This window comes from Melanostigma gelatinosum, assembly GCF_949748355.1.
Source record: "Melanostigma gelatinosum genome assembly, chromosome: 17".
In the NCBI taxonomy this organism is placed as follows: Eukaryota; Metazoa; Chordata; class Actinopteri; order Perciformes; family Zoarcidae; genus Melanostigma; species Melanostigma gelatinosum.
Window position 1 is genome coordinate 3802584 of NC_136650.1, and position 17114 is coordinate 3819697.

The window sequence follows — 17114 nt, forward strand, 5'->3', positions numbered from 1 at the left end:
GCTACTGTCACATCTGTTGCGATCTTTCGATGCCAATGTAAATTAAGTCACATGAAGAGAAAATATACTGGAAGTATTGTAGTTTGAATGCTTTGTGTTTATGCTGAATGTAACTCAGTACCAGCGGACTAAAAAACAAGTGAAACAACAACTGTCACAGTAGCCAGTGGAGCACAATACTTAAACCCAGATGGGCATCAGTGAACATGTCCACAGCTACGTGGGGGAAACAGCTGACCAGATGATGTAAGACAGACATGTGAGTAGAGGAGTCGGGCTGTGTTACTGTGTAAGTGTTCGCAGACTCATGCAGAGTCCAGCTGATCAAACAGAGGGGGGGGGGGGGGGTTGATTCTCTTCAGCCTGTACGAGACGTCACCTGCAGAATGGAGGGAAAGAGAGAGAGGTCCGTCTTTCAAGTTCAATTTATTTTTATATTTTTACATCAATAAATGCAGATAACTCTCATTTGAACTTACCTCTGCAGCTCTAATGAGTTTTTAAGCCTATTTACGGAGCGGCTCAGGCTCACTAGCTTTCCTTTCTTATAAACATTGTTCGGGCATTTTCTCCCTTTATTAGATAGACAGGGCCGACAGGAAAGGACAGAGAGAGAGAAGACAACATGCGGCAAAGTTTCGCCGTCAATATCAAATAGATCAAGTAGTGAAATGACCAGCATGGTTAATAAATATAACAACTATCAGCATGAGAATAGGTCACTGCGCAGGTAGGCCTGCTTGGGATTTTGTTGTCGGCTACATTTAAAGTAGGCCTATGGCTTACAACTAGTGTTATGTTATGTTCATCACATGAAGAGTTTTCATAAATACACTCAATTCAATACACTTGATTCAACCAATCACACATAAAATAATGCCTCATACCTATCAACAGAGTCAACCACACCTCCTCACTAAGGTCCCTGCCTTGCTCAGAGTTGCTTCCTAAATCACTCATTGCTAGTGATGCTCAGGCGGAGTTAGGAGCTCTGAGAGTATTCTCAGAATGTTTGTGAGTACGGCCCCAGGACTGTTTGTGTCAGCGTGTTTGTGACTTCCTCTGCCTCCACATTGGCAACAAAATCAAACCAAAGACTGCAGCTCATGGAGGATCCATTCTTGCATCCTCCACGATGATTTGACGGGACACGCATCAGCAGACCAGGGTCAGCGAGTCCAGAGAGTTAACAGTGCTGTGTGTGGATGTGTTACCTGGGAGATGTTGACTCCGGTCAGCTTCTCCACAGCCGCGGGGAGGCGGACCATGATGTCCAGTACCTCTCCCGTCAGTTTGGCGGCGCCCACCTCCCCGCCTCCGCTGGACACCATGGTAACCTTGTTGGCTTCACACAGAGGCTTGCTGATCTCCTCCGCCATCTGGTGGAAGACAGATATTACCAAATGTTAGAACCGTCACAAACTCCTCATCGGCAGATGAAGCACGAAGGACACGAAGCAACGAAGTGACTGTGAGAAATGACAGTGTGCAACTATGCAGTGAAACTAAACGAATTAAATGAACCAAAATGTATTTAATTAACCCTGAGTTTTATACATGATTTTTAATAAATGGTTTGAGATTAAAGTATTTTTTTCTTATTTTAATGATATTTTCTGAAATGTGAAATACATACAGCAAACAATATCAAGTCTACAAGGAACACTGATACCTTTCTTTTTGTTTTCTTAACAACGCAGCTCCTTAATATATTTGTGTTAATGTTAACAGTCTTAAAGGTGCACTGACGAGGGCAAATTATTAGCTGTAATTAGGACAATAAGTAACCCAGAGATGGACAAACAGCAGTGTTGTATGAATGGACTGTATAACAGGTTGTCTCTCACCAGAGGCAGTTTCTCCAGCAGCATGTCCACCATGGCTCCATCCTTGTACTGCTGGAAGGCCTCTGCCTTCTTCGCCATCTGCTCCGCCTCGGCGCGACCCTTGGCCTCCACTGCGAACGCCTCGGCCTCACCTTTAATCTGACGGAGACAAGAGGACCAATATTTCACAACATTCTCAACATGACTTCCAGTTTAAAGTATTTAGAAAACAGCCGAGTTGGGGGGGGATCAGCTGTGACTCACCCTGATGGACTCGGCATCGGCCTCCGCCTCCGTGATCAACTTAAGACTGGACAGAGAGAGAAGGAAACAGATGATTCAGCAAATAGTGCACGATGCTACTATATCATAAACAATATACAGCATGAGACGGGGCTTATGGTCCATCTTTATTTTCACTCAATCATCAAAAGAAGTACGGTATGATAATGACTTCACTCTGTCACTATGATACATTCACTTTGTTTTCTTAAAAACAAACTCTCATTGGCTGTAAAAAAGTGCCACCCTTTAATCAGTGTTGGAAAGTTACCAAGTACATTTACTTAAGTTCTGTACTTAAGTACAATTTGAAGGTACTTGTAATTTACTTTAGTGTTTCCATTTTCTGCTACTGTATACTTCTACTCCACTACACTTTAAAGGCAAATATTGTTTTATTCCTCTGCATTTATTTCATAACCAGTTATGTTGCAGATTCCAATAATAATACAACATATATTAAAACATATTAATTAATTTTAATTGTCTGTGTGTATTGCTATATATATATATATATATATATATATATATATATATATATATATATAAAGCAATGAGGATGAAAACAGTTAGAAAAAAGACAACATCACAAAGGAATGTGCAAATTGACTCAAGTGACCAAGAACCAGATGAACCTGGAGGTCTTGAGAGGAGAAGTATCCGGCCATCTTTGAGCTGGATGGAAAATGACCAAATTGCCGAGTCACCACATCACCCTGTCGTGTTGGAAGAGCACCGGTGAGGTGACAACTCACCGCTGAGCCTCGGCCAGTTTCTCCAGGCGGTACCTCTCAGCCTCCGCCGGTATCTTCACCTTGGCCTCCAGCTCCTTCTCCTTGCGGGTGATCTCCTGCTCCTGCAGCATGGTCTGCTGCGTCCGCTCCACCACCTGGACTTGCATCCTCTCCTCCTCGATGCGTTGCTTCGTCTTCGCCACCTGAGAGAATGTTCAGCGTCAGTTCAGCGTCAGAAAGTGTTCGATCCAGTCAGTAAATGTGTTACGCACTGCAATCACACATCACCCAGTTCTTATTCGCTCTCGTGTACCTGCAGCTGGTAGGCCATCTCTGACTCCGCCTTCTTAGTGTTGACCTCGATGTCATAGGTGGCCTTCTTCAACTCATAGTCCCTCTGGGCCTTTGCCATGTCGATCTCATTCTTGTACTGAGCTGAAACTTTCACCTGCATCGCATGGGCCTCCTGCAGAGAGAGAGCGAGACACAGAGACAGAGAGAGAGACACAGAGAGAGAGAGAGAGAGAGAGAGAGAGAGAGAGAGACACAGAGCCAGAGAGAGAGACAGAGAGAGAGAGAGAGAGAGAGACACAGAGCCAGAGAGAGAGACAGAGAGAGAGAGAGAGAGAGAGAGAGCGAGACACAGAGACAGAGAGAGAGACACAGAGAGAGAGAGAGAGAGAGAGAGAGAGAGAGAGAGAGACACAGAGCCAGAGAGAGAGACAGAGAGAGAGAGAGAGAGAGACACAGAGCCAGAGAGAGAGACAGAGAGAGAGAGAGAGAGAGAGAGAGAGAGAGAGAGACACAGAGAGAGAGAGAGAGAGAGAGAGAGAGAGAGAGAGAGAGAGAGAGAGAGAGAGAGAGAGAGAGAGAGAGACACAGAGAGAGAGAGAGAGAGAGAGAGAGAGAGCACACAGAGAGAGAGAGAGAGAGAGAGAGAGAGAGACACAGAGCCAGAGAGAGAGACACAGAGAGAGAGAGAGACAGAGACAGAGAGAGAGACACAGAGAGAGAGAGAGAGAGAGAGAGAGAGAGAGAGAGAGAGAGAGAGAGAGAGGAGAGAGAGAGAGAGAGACAGAGACAGACACAGAGAGAGAGAGAGAGAGAGAGAGAGAGAGAGAGAGAGAGAGAGAGAGAGAGAGAGAGAGACACACAGAGCCAGAGAGAGAGAATATATTTATCCTATCTTGAAAATAGGATAAACAGGATGAAGATGCTAAAAATATGGACATGAGTTTAGACAAATATCACTGGAGACTGAGTAAACCAGACCAAGGAAAATAACTGACAACTCTAAAAACAGATTTCTATAAACAAGATCTGCGCCACAATATGCAACCAGGGGCTGAAAGGCTAACAGGTGGCTGCAGCTAGCTTAAAAAAACGTTACATCTCAGCATGTCTGAGGACTATTGTAGCAACGAATGTCTCCCAGAGGTACAGTTGAGATCTAAAATGATGAATTTGTCCATTAGCTATGTGTTGCAGCAAGCTACTGTAGTTAGCTTAGCCACTTGCTAATGTAATGCTGCATAGCTTTCTGCTGTCAAAATGCTTTAGCTGAACTTACAGAAATACAGTTAGCCTAAAACTGACATTTCGACAAATGCTTGCTGCATATGTAGTATAAAAACTAAGTTCTTGGTTCTTTAACCTGTTGGTAGTGCGTCCCACAGGCATTTTTCTGATGTTTGCTGGCAGTCGAAAGTGACCAGGAGGCCCCTTTGCGCCACACAAAGTCAATGGTTTCCCCTCCGGCGTGAGCGGGACTTAAAGTGCTCTGTAGGGACGATGTATTTTTGTAGGCTAGCATGGAGGGAAGTTAGCATCCCACTGGTTCCCCTGACAAAAGCCAAGGGGATTTTTTTCATTGGATTTTGGATTATTGCAGAAAATAAGCTCTGTGGCAAACACTTTTTTTATGATACTTTACTTAACCTTATGTGTTGTTAATCGCCACAAATAAACCAAGATGAACTTATGTTGGAACGCATTCCAAATAAAACCCTTGTTTACAGCCTGATGTTTGTGAGGAAATGAGACGCGTTCACAGGCATATCAATATCCTGGAGGATGGAGACAGCGTGGTGTGATGTCTCACCCTGATCACAGCATCTCTCTTGTTCTTGGCCTCTCCGATGCGAGCGTCTTTCTGAACCTGGGCTGTCCGAGCCTTCCCCAGCGAATGCAGATAATCCTGCGTACCACAAAGAGATGTCACAGTTAGGTGTGTTAAATAACATACGGAAAAATTCCTTATACGTGTGTGCTAACATGACGGCCTGTGTTCAATCATCAATTTGTTGAAAAATAATTCAGGGACTAAATAAAAAGCAGTTATAAAATGTCCCACTTCTGAAAATGACTGATTGCAAGGTTACCTGGTCGTCGTGAACATCTTTGAGCGTGTAGCTGACCACGCTGATGCCCATGTTGACCAGGTCCGAGGAAGCCACCGTAAAAACCTGCTCGGAGAACTTCTTTCGGTCCTTGTAGATCTCCTGTGGGAGGAAGTCTCAAGGTTAATGGTAGAACAATACAAGTGAGACGTGTTCAGCCCCGTTAGCAGCACCTGTGCTTCTTTGCCAGCTTCTCTGTGCCTTGACAGTCGGGAAGCGACGTAATGTCAACAAACATGAACCTTTTTTTACTCTTGTTGTGAAATGCTCACTGGATTAATATTTGTAATGGCAACGTGGTTTAATTCCTGACGAGGACTTTTAAACTCTCTTATACCAACAACTATCGGACCCTTACCTCAACGGTCAGGTGGGCGATGATGGCCCGCTGGTGTCCCTCCAGCGTCTCCAAGGCGATATGGGCGATCTCGGGCTCGGACTTCCCCATGAACATTTGGCAGGCGGCAGCCAGCATCTGTTTGTTCTGGCCCTGGATCTTCATCTGCAGGAAAACAAGCAGCCCGTTTATCATGAAGAGGCAGAGACACACGTCGACCACATGACCGCTGGGCTCATTCACCATGTCCACAAGGAGATGAAACATTGTGCTCGTACCACCAGGAAGAGCAGGTGTATTTCAACCTGTGAGGTGAACTAATGGAATGATTAAAGTACGAATACAATACACTGTTGTTGAGAGGAACAGGGATGAGGAAGGGGCCGAGTCTCTCTCTGGACTGTGACGCTCATTGTTGTTCATGTTTTTTTATATATATATTTATATATACCAAGATGATTATTTATGTGTATATGTGATAAACAGTTCATTATTTAAATCATAAAAGACAAAGGACATTCTAAGAGTTTGCCTATTCTTTTTCAAACATATCAATTTTTTATTTTATTCAGAATTTGATGTATATGGTTACTGTTCATGTTATTGGTTATCGTGTTGTGTATTCTCATTATATGTTCCACGTTCAAAATCAATCTATCTAATCTAATCAGTCCAGCAGGACAGCAGCTGTTTTTTTTAATGCAAACCAATAAATGACACTCTGATATTTAAAAAATCATAACTCTGAATCATCACAAGATGTGAAATCTGTGGCTGCAACTACTTTTGAATAGGAATACTGATCAGTGACGCTGAGATTGTAATATTCTACAGCAAGCGGCTTCATTCACTACTGCAAATACGAGCAAATACTGCTTCATGTATCTGAACAAAAATATCAACGCTTTTGTTTCTGCTCTCATTTTTCACGAGTTCAAATAATGAAATAAAAAATACTTTTTCTTTGCACACAAAAGTTTTACTTCTCTCGAATTCTGTTCACAAATTAGTTTGAATCCGTGTTAGTGAGCGCTTGAACGCGATGATCGGTCCAGCTGACAGGTGTGGCGTATCAAGAGGCTGATGATTGTTGCACAGGTGTGGTCACAATAAAAACTGTGCCACAACCTGACCAACTCTATGTAAAGGAGATGTGTGATGATATGTGTACAGACTGATTCCTGACCCCAAAACGTATTTCTGTAGCCTGAGTCATATGAAATCTGAAGAAATGTCTTTTTGGAGTGACCTTATCGCAGTGGTGGGCCATCAGGGCCTGCAAGGCCTTCTCTGCTGGCCTAAACAGAATCACAAAGCTATTTATATTTTAAAAAAGAAATTTATAATTTATTTTATAATTTAATAATTTTTCTTAAATGCACTACATGTATTATAATTTATAAAAATGTTTTTCCCATTATCTTATTTTCTCATTGCACAGCTACTGTCTTCCTCAGTTGCTCTCAGATCTCACCCCTCTGTGTGTCTATGCCAGAGGCCTGCAGACTCGGCTCTGCGGCCAGTGCAGATTCAAGTACATGGGGATGATATTGTTGATTGTCATAGTGTTCAACCAATCAGATCTTTAGTTTGACATGTTGGGCGTATTCTTTGACGTGTCAGCGTCGGCTTGCGGCCTATAATGACGTCAGCATTACGTGCCGCTCATGTCCAGGTGCACACGCTGCAGAGTGCGCTGTGATTGGTCAGTGTGCGAGCACGTGACTAAAGTGAAACTTGCGCTTGCTAGCAGAACTGAGGTTGTTAGCAGTCAGAGTTCAAGTGGAAAGATATGGAAGAAATTATGGCATTTTTAGTTTTTTTTACTTAGCTTTGTTTTTTTAACATCAAATGGCTGAAGGACGAGAAGCTGATTTAGTGGCGGAGTTACTGGGAACGCCTTTCTCAAGAAGGACATTGAGCTGCCTGAGCAAAGCCGCCACACAACACCAAAGTACGGCGGGACACTTGCAAGCTACGTGCTCTTAAAAACGTGTTGGCTCTCCAGATCAACGAACAAGTTTGCATGGAAACGGAGCTCCACATTGAAAAAGTTAAGAAGAATAGGAAAATACTGAAAAGGACCTCTAGCTGGAACTGAAACGCACGGATGTACTGCACAGCCGAGTTATTGACCTCTTTGTAAACAAAGAGGACGGACTTTGTATTTAAATAGAACAGCATTTGGTAAGTGAAACTGCTTTTGTTTTCTTTGTATCTGCAGTGTGTTCATTTTGCCGTGTTTTGTCGTGTTGTTTATGGATATTAGATATGTATATTATATATTGTTGCCTGATGTAAATAATATTTGAATGTCCCTTGCTCTTTAGTGTGAGCGTTGCTGGATTGTTTTGTCATGCTTTGTTGTGAATATGTGTGACGGTTCTTGTGAGTTCGCTCTTGTCATTGTGTTAATTACATTGATGTTGACCACATGCATTGTCCGTTAATTACGAAGCATCCCGTCCTGCGTGGGGTTAGGGTCCGGATCATTGAATCATTTTGGGCTGTTTTCTTTTACAAACAAGAATGATGGTCTGGAGAAATGGGGAGTGTGTGGCGATTGCTTCGCCCTGTTTGAATCAGTGGAACAGCTAAACGCTGCGGGGAGAATGTAGCGTGAGTTTGTGCGTGTTGTTTTGCTTCCGAGGTCAGACGCTGACCCGGAAACTAAACAGACAGACAGACCGGTGTCCACCGAAAACGTTATATTTACCACAATTTAAGCTTCTGCATTCTCCAAATGCATCAGTATTATTGTTCGGTTTGTAAGCCTTGTACCGAACGGTTTAAAACAAATAAGTGATGTTACACCCCTAGAAACAAATAACCGTAGCTGTGGCGCCATCATGAGGTTATTAGGTGGTAAGACAGCAGTGAAGGCCCAGGTATAAAATGCACGGCCCGCCACTGCCTTATCGTGACCAGACCAAGCCCTGCCTGTGTAACAACCATGCTGGTTGATCAGCCTGTTGATACGCCACACCTGTCAGTACTCACTAACATGGATTTAAACAAATTTCTGAACAGAATTCGAGAGAAATAAGCCTTTTGTGTACTTAGAAAAAGTCTTGGATGTTATTTTTAACTCATGAAAAACAGGAGCAAAAACAAAAGTGTTGATATGTCTTGTTTGGTAAAGTGGCACGAACAGATGTGGAGGAGCCATACAAACCAGCGTTATTACACAGTTTAGCCGCGTTCAGACGGTAACTGACGACCCAGAGAACACTGACCTGGGCTATGCCGGTGACGGAGATGGGCACACCGTGGCGGGTGTAGACTTTGTCGCTCTTCACATTCAGAGTCAGAGTGTTCAGGGAAATCCTGGAGAGAGGCATGGCAAGGCACATACGGGAGAAGAGGAGTTTTGATTGATAATTATGATGTAATAATTTCAGCCGTGCGCTCGGACTCGTATATATTTCATATATATACATGTATATATACTGCAATCTGTTTGTTAGAGCACACATTATATAATTAGACAAAATATAGTTGTCACTAATCCTTTTCATTTCATAAAGAAGAGGGAGATGGCCACTGTTTTTAATGTGTCCAGCAGTCATTCACTATAATTGCACATCATATTTATATGATTTATTATCTTTTCATCAAAATGTCCTGTAGTGTAAAGCTGCTTTTTAATTTACAATTAGGATTTGTATTTTATGCTGCCGCAGTGCCGTTTGCCATCTTATCAAGTTTGCCAATCTGGTAATAATATAGTCAGTTAAAAAGCAGCAACGTCAGGAGTTAGAGACGGGCAGACAACAGCGGGCGGTGACGTTTGCAAACCTCTGTATCTGCTGGATGCACGGGATGACGAACACTCGGCCTCCAGGTATCATCAGAGGAGGGGAACGACAAAACCCTGAGAGACGGAGCAGAGCCTCCAGTCACACACGGCGCTTCTATCTTTAGCTTTGTTTCTGCATGTTTCACTTCAGAATCAGACATTCAACCATAAACCCGTTAAATAGCATCGAGCAATTCCTATTTCATAACTTTGCTTTTAAACTTTTTAGAAAATGTTATCACAGATGTTTTTTTTCATATTTGGATATCAGGGATATTTTGTCCACTTTGGAATGACACCCTTCAAATGGATGGAAATGAATAATCATAATAATTAAAAACAAGAATGGCATCCTCTTGATTATGGTGTCACTGTAAGCTGCCATCATTTACCTGACACCACCATAGCCTCGTTGGGGCCGCAGGTGTAGAACATGTTTGCTGATCCTCCTTCAGAATAAAACATGAAAGCAGTCTGTTACAGTCACACTGTAAAGGAATTGTTTGGACTTCTACGATATACACACACACAGACATTTATTTAATATTCTTATTTTAGTAGCAGTGTCTGTTGTGATGAAAGAGGAGAGGAGGGGGGGGGGGGGGGGGAGGGGTTGTGATGGGTACCAGACAGCAGACCTGACCACCTCAAATCTAATTCACACTCATGTTGCGCAGTAAAAATGTGCAAGAAGAGCCGCAAGAGCAACACAAACACCTACACACTAACCGCTTATGACGCTGAAGAAAACACTGTGCAAACAGCTAGCGGCTAGCTGTGTGTCCATTACCTCAATCACATTGTCAACCACAGCTGTGTTTACAATCCAGAATGCGTGTGGCTGGAGGCGCAGTGCAGCGACACACTTACCCGTTAGCCTATAAACGATGTGGGTTAGGTAGTAGGGTGAAAATGGCGGAATAAGTACCGGTCTGTCTGTATTGGTTCAATTTAATGTAATTTTTGGTGACCAGGTTGCGTTTATTCCTGTTAAACGCTGATGCCAGGTACTATTGGCTGATGGGGCCAACACAGTACGTCACAGACTGACTGCAGCTCCGCGGCTTTTACGCAGCACGCACATCATTCAAACTGTGTGCGTCCGCCATCTAGTGGCGTGGTGGCGAACTGCCATAAATAGACCTCAGTTTATGCTGAGAAGCAGCGTCCTCTATTCGTTTGCCTCTCTAGGCAGTGGTGTACTCTGATCTTTGACCTCAGGAGAAGTAGCAATATCTCAGTGTGGTAATACTCTCTTACAGGTAAAAGTAATGCATCCAAAATTATACTGAAGTAAAAGTATCAAAGTAGGCATGTATTTTGAAAATTATATTCACATTATTATACAAATTATTATAAACTATACACCATGCAATTCTACTTAAAGTACAAAAAGTAAAAGTACACATTTCCTACGAATGTATATTATATCATTGGATTATAATCATTAGTATATTAATGTGAGCATCACGTTAATGTAAAAATACTAAGTTACTTTCCAACACTGGCAAATGGACTTGTAAAATACTTTGATCCATGAAGTAACTCTTCTTTTCCGTCCTTGCCATTAAGACAAGGAAACCCCTTCAGAAAGAAAGATCTGCCCCTTCACCCAATCAGCGCCGGGGCTCCACAACCAGCAGCCAATGGCAGTATTATTATACATCTCATTACAGTACATCTACGTTTCATCTCATTTTGACACAAAAATACAATTTTCTTTTTTTTTAAAAGGGGAAAAACTAATTTGCACTTTTATGTTCGATCCTATGAAGTCCTGTGAAGAAGTGCAGGATTTAACATTCTGATACATGTTTACACTGAGCCAGTATGGTGCATATCGTATGCATTCAGCATGTGTTGTCCTTATGTGTGCTTGTGCTTCAGTGTGGGTTGATACCTTTTTGAAATCCTGTGGAGCAGTTTGACTGTGAAGCACGAGAAATAAAAAGGCATTTTTAAGATAAAACCTTGTCGTGTTATTGATAAACACTCGATAAAAACTTTTAGTTTGTACGTTTTTGTTTCGGTATGAGCTTCCAGGAATTCATTACACTTCTTAATATAGCAACACATGAAGTGAGAAGTGCAGTGTGAAGACAAGCATCAACATCCTTCCCATCTCACAAACATGGTCAGTGATGACGGATTAGTTCCCTGTAGCACTGTAACTAAGCCGTACTTTCATAAGAAGCCATTATCACGACCAGAGTAATAATGAACTGGAGTTATGCTTAAACCAGAACCTCAGTCTGACTTACATATCTACAACCAAGAACCTAAGCAAGAAAGATTTATAAACCAATTCAATTCATCATTTGATTTGATTTTTTCTTTATGTATATATTTCTTTGAATCATTATTATAATTTGAAATGGGAGGAAACCAAAACGGTCGGAAAACAAACCCTCTCCTCATAGCAGGGGCGGAATTGAACCCTCAACATCAGGCATCAGTGTGGCCCTGTGAGACCTGAACTGCTGCGTCATATCCAGGTTTAAACTTTGTGTTAGGAGCAGAACTGAGGCCAGTAACACGGAGGGTAAGCTCTGCAGACTTACTGCCACCGCAGTCTGCCTCAGGGCACCACACACCAGGTCAATCCTCATCTGTTCTCCTCATCTTCCTCTGGTAGGACCATGTCCTCCAATGGGCAATCGCCGTCCTCGATTAGCAGCTTGAATGAAGTTTGTCTTCGGGTGCAGGGAAGCAGTTAAGTGTGCATCACAGTGTTTCCATCTGTGGACGATGAAGGCCTTAACCTTACTCGCAGCATTTTCCAGCGAGATGCTCTCTCGGCCTGCTCCTTGGCCTCTCCTTCAGACTCATTCTAAGCCATCTGTCTTCTTCTTGAGTTCCTCCTTAACCAGCCTCACAATCTCAGATGCTGCATTGTGTGTATCCTGGGCAGAACCAGGGAGCATTGAAATGTCATCACTATGTTTAAATGACACTGATAACACGTGACCTCTTTCTCCAGGATCATCTTGACAGCTGTGGTGGTTTCAGTGACGAAGCTTCCCCCAGAGGACACTTCGTCTCTTTAGCCTCGAGCTCTGACACCTCCTGTGTGCTGCTGCAGCGAAATGATCCATTAGATGCAGAAGAGCTATGCTGACGACCAGGGGGAACATTGTGTCAAAACCTCGTCTCTTCTTCTCTTTTTCTTCTTTTTTTAACGATACAATCAACTTGTTAACTTCTAAATAACAACTGAATCGGAAAATAGGAAATAAAGAATAAATAAAGAAAATAATAAGTTTTGAAAATAAGGAAAAATCATTTGAAATATATTTTTTTCAAAATAAGGGATGTTTTGAATGCTTTTAACCACTACATACTCTTAATTAAGAGTTTTAAAATATATTTACCGTCAACCAAAAACTGAGTTTAGAGTTAATTACTCACCAATGTGGAACTTTCTAAGGAGGCAGAGACGTTTGATGGAAAAGAGTTTCTGTTATTACCCAAAAACAGGACCACTAAAAATCTGAACAAGCAGCAAACAACTTTTTGATCAGATAAAGTAGCATTGTCTCCCTCTGAGTGTGTTGTAATCTGAGCTTCTCTGTGCTTTGTTTACATACTGGCTGTGCGTGCCTTTTAGTGCATGTTAGTGCATGTGAGCGTGTCCCACGGGCTAGCCCACATGTGTCAAACTCAAGGTCCGCGGGCCACATCCGGCCCGTGAATGAATTATCTTTGGCCCGCGTCATAAAATCGATTGACTATTAGAGCTGGCCCGCCGGTATATCGCACGCACCACCATAATACTACAAATCCCACAATGCACTGCCCGTGTGTCGGCACGTCAATTGCGGGCCCGCGAACGCACGCCTCAGTCTGTATTACATACCACTTGTGTCAACTTTCAACTATCCCTCGCCCCAAAAAATGGCTAAACGAAAGGTGGAATTTGAAAACAAGAGTTTTCAAGACAGGTGGGAGGCACAGTATATGTTCGCGGATGTAAAGGGCAAAGCTGTGTGTCTTCTGTGCGGAGTCAGTGTGGCTGTCATGAAAGAATACAACATAAGAAGACACTATGAAACAAAGCACCAAGACAGATACAAGCATCTGCAGTTACAAGCAGTTAAAAAGAAGTCTGGTGTCACAGCAGGCTGTGTTCACTAAAGCCAAATCACAAAGCGAGGCTGCTGTTAAGGCCAGTTATATTGTGGCAGCAGAGGTTGCAAAATCAGCCCGGCCCTTCACCGAGGGGGAATTTGTCAAAAACTGCATGATTAAAGTTTGCGACGCCGTGTGCCCAGAAAAAAGGCAAGCCTTTTAAAATGTGAGCCTAAGCCGAAACACCGCTGCTGACCGTGTGCGTCACCTTGCTGCCAATCTCCAACAACAGCTTGTGGGAAAGGGAAAAGATTTCCTCGCATACTCCCTTGCTGCGGATGAGAGCACAGACACTTCTGATACTGCCCAGCTGTCAATTTTCATCCGTGGAGTGGACTCAAGCCTGTGCGTAACAGAAGAGTTTTTGGGATTACACCCAATGCATGGCAGAACTACAGGGAAAGATCTCTTTGAAGAGGTGTCCAGATGTGTGGATGAAATGGGGCTGCCGTGGGATGAACTTGTGGGACTGACAACAGATGGAGCGCCTGCGATGTGCGGTCAGAAGAGTGGATTGGTGGGGAGGATCCGAGAAAAGATGAAGGAGGAAAACGTCACAAGTGAGTTCACAGCTTATCACTGCATCATCCACCAGGAGTCGTTGTGTGGCAAAGCCTTCAAAATGGAACATGTGATGAGCATCATAACATTAGCGGTTAACTTTATCAGAGCCAAAGGTTTAAATCACCGCCAGTTCAAGTCTTTTCTGGAGGAGTTAGCCCATCGCTCCCACTCTGCACTGATGTCATACGGCGGTTACAGCTGATAAAGCCGTCGCGACCACTGATTTGTTGCGGAAAAGTAGGGCACGCCTTCCGGTACACCTGCTGGTAAACACTGTCAGCTCTGTCAGCACTGTTCTTTTCACTGTTAGCGCTGTTAGCACCGATAGCTTCGAGCCACCAGCTCAGCCGCCGCCATGTTGAGAGCCGTGTGGAGGCTATACTACAATCATAAGCCTTGTTTCCAATGTTCCCTCTAAGCTGCGCGCTTGAGCAATCGCGCACTGCTCGCACATTCTCAGCGCACAAGAAAATCTATGCAGCGCATAAAATAAAATTCAACATAAACGTATTAATTAATATCTAATATTAGTCCTAATCTTATCTAATCAATTAAACCAATAATAATAATAATAATAATAATTTTGTTTTCTGTACTATTTTGCAACGTAACTCAGTGAGTGACAGGTGTCCAGCCAATGATACGATTCGGTTCACTTACGCTACGCAGCCAATCATAGCATTGACACTATTGCCCTGCCCATTCGCGCCGTGCAGGTTAGCTAGCTAACAACAGTGCGGCGGAGTTACGAGACGCAAATGCTAACCCCTTATCATGGCGAAACGAACGGGCAGCGACATAAAGTCAAAGCAAGAAGCAGACGAAGCCATCAACCTGGACAAAGTGTACAACCATTGGAGAAGTGAGAAGGACAGACGTGAAAAATAAGGTCAAATTTAAGTCAGATTTGTGCATATTCTAGTGACATTTATTAAGATTTTTTACTTATGGATATTAATCATTAAATTATGTTACTACTAGATAATTTATGGGTAGTAGAAATGATAATAAAAAACTGAGTAATTACATATTTTACAGACAGAGTTACAGGAATTTACACTGTATCACAAGCTACAGCACACGTCATTGTGCAAAATGTGAATGTTTTAATGTGAACAAAATGTTATGTCTGAAAGGTGTATATGTATCATTTCTTCCAGAACAGGACCCTCACACAGGCCACAACAGGACCTCACACAGGCCAAAGCAAGACTCTTCCCATGGCCAAGCAGGACTCTCACATAAAACATACTACACATCTCATGAACAACAAGATTTTTGTCTTTTTCCTTTAAAGTTTGTCAAATCACTTATATTAAAAGTAAACTAGTGAAAATTGCAGCTGTAATTTGATTCTTTTAATAAGCCATGTAACTTGCTATGATCCAAGGTTTTGAACAGGTGTGATACTGGTGTGTGGCCACAGCGTGCACATCTGATGTTGCTCACAGTGGTCCTCAGTGTGCTCAGGGAGCTTGTGTGTATGCCCAGACACATGCAAAATTAGAGGGAACATTGCTTGTTTCCATTCAACTGTCAAGCAAATGTTGAGCAAACTTTTGAAATGTCGCAAAAACAAATTGCAAATTAGGCATGAATGAACCTGGCTACAGCATATAGTTTGATCAGAAGTTGGCGCTGTAGGGTAAACATCGCTGTAAAACAGAGGAGAAGAAGAAGTAGGTTGCAAACCGGAAACATTACAAGTCGGCTTGACCATCTAACATTCTAACCCATCCACGAGAGAAAAATGGAGAGAGGTCTTCAGGAATTTGTTGCAATTGAGTAAGTTTGAATTGTTCTTTCGTGTAGGCACAGTTCTATCTGATGATGATAGGAGGTGCTATGTATTGGCCATGTTTCATGCTGTCCAAAGATGAAGACAAGCATTTGAACGTTATGGAAATACTGGAGAAGACGCCTGTTAGCAGAGGTGAATGGTTCAGTGATTCTAACGTGCATACCCAGTACTGTACTAGACCGGAAATAATAATGAATCTAATTCTGCTCAGACTGGATCTCACTCGAAAGTGAAAGGACTTCATTGACACATGCCCATTTGACATACACACTCTTCTCATTGGCTGTTGTCGTTTGTCTGTCATGCAGTACACAAAAATAAAAGATTCATTTCTATGATTGAGAGCAAATTTTCCATGTCAACAACGCCGACAGCTGAAACAGCTTATCATGTGAGGTAAAGGTTTACCACGTGAGAATTTATTCGGCAGGGACGTTTCTATAATTCATTTAGTGCTTCAACTCCTTTTCGATAAAGGCAAAAACCACCTCAAACGGGCATAAACATGTTCCTGGTAATTGAGGAGGTTTTATTGAATTCTGACGTTTCCATAACATTACCAAAAACGTTTATTGTATTGCTAATCTACCCCTGTTTGGGGGAAGAATTTTTGATATAGCACACCAGTTGAAATTATATGAAGTCTTAAAGTTAGGCTTAATTGTGGGCGCGGCCACTTTGAGTGACAGTTGGGTGCTGTCTCAGGTCGCTAGCTGCTAGCTGTCTGCACTGTTGCATCACCCGGGCTTCACAAAGGCATACAAAGTATTTTTCCATTACAACAAATTTGACGGCAGTGGACTTTGGAGTCTTTGTGCTTTCTCTCCTCACAGGTTTCCATGGATCGTGGTTATATCTGGACCCTGGTCTTGCCTCCTGCCGTGGTCCGGCCCAACACCCAACAATCATTATTATTAGTAGTCCTAATGTTTCCATCACTATTATGCTTACTCCTCTCTACATGAATCATTTATGTCATATGCATTGAATGTGTTGTAACTCTGTTATGTTGTTTATTCTGTAGACATGACATCGATCACACTTCTGTCCATCCTGATAGAGGATCCTCCTCTGTTGCTCTCTCTCAGGTCTCTTCCTGTTTTTCTCCCTGTTAAAGATGTATTTTTGGGGAGTTTTTCATGTTGCGATGTGAGGGTCCCGGGACAGAGGATGTCACATGTGTACAGATTGTAAAGCCCTCTGAGGCGAATTTGTGATTTTAGGCTACAAAATCAATTGAATTG

At 42.7% G+C, this 17114-nt stretch overlaps 1 protein-coding gene across 1 annotated transcript; it reads right to left on the reverse strand.

Annotated features, from left to right (window-relative positions):
- Nucleotides 1–358: 358 nt before the first annotated feature.
- flot1a (flotillin 1a) lies at nt 359–9812 on the reverse strand (the record flags this gene model as incomplete). The annotated part of the gene is made up of 12 exons (XM_079287651.1): nt 359–379; nt 1215–1379; nt 1848–1985; nt 2091–2136; nt 2864–3045; nt 3156–3308; nt 4944–5039; nt 5224–5343; nt 5600–5743; nt 8815–8905; nt 9377–9452; nt 9770–9812. 12 exons carry the CDS (start codon nt 9810–9812, stop codon nt 359–361), a joined length of 1275 nt encoding a protein of 424 aa, XP_079143777.1.
- Between the last annotated feature and the right edge of the window lie 7302 nt (nt 9813–17114).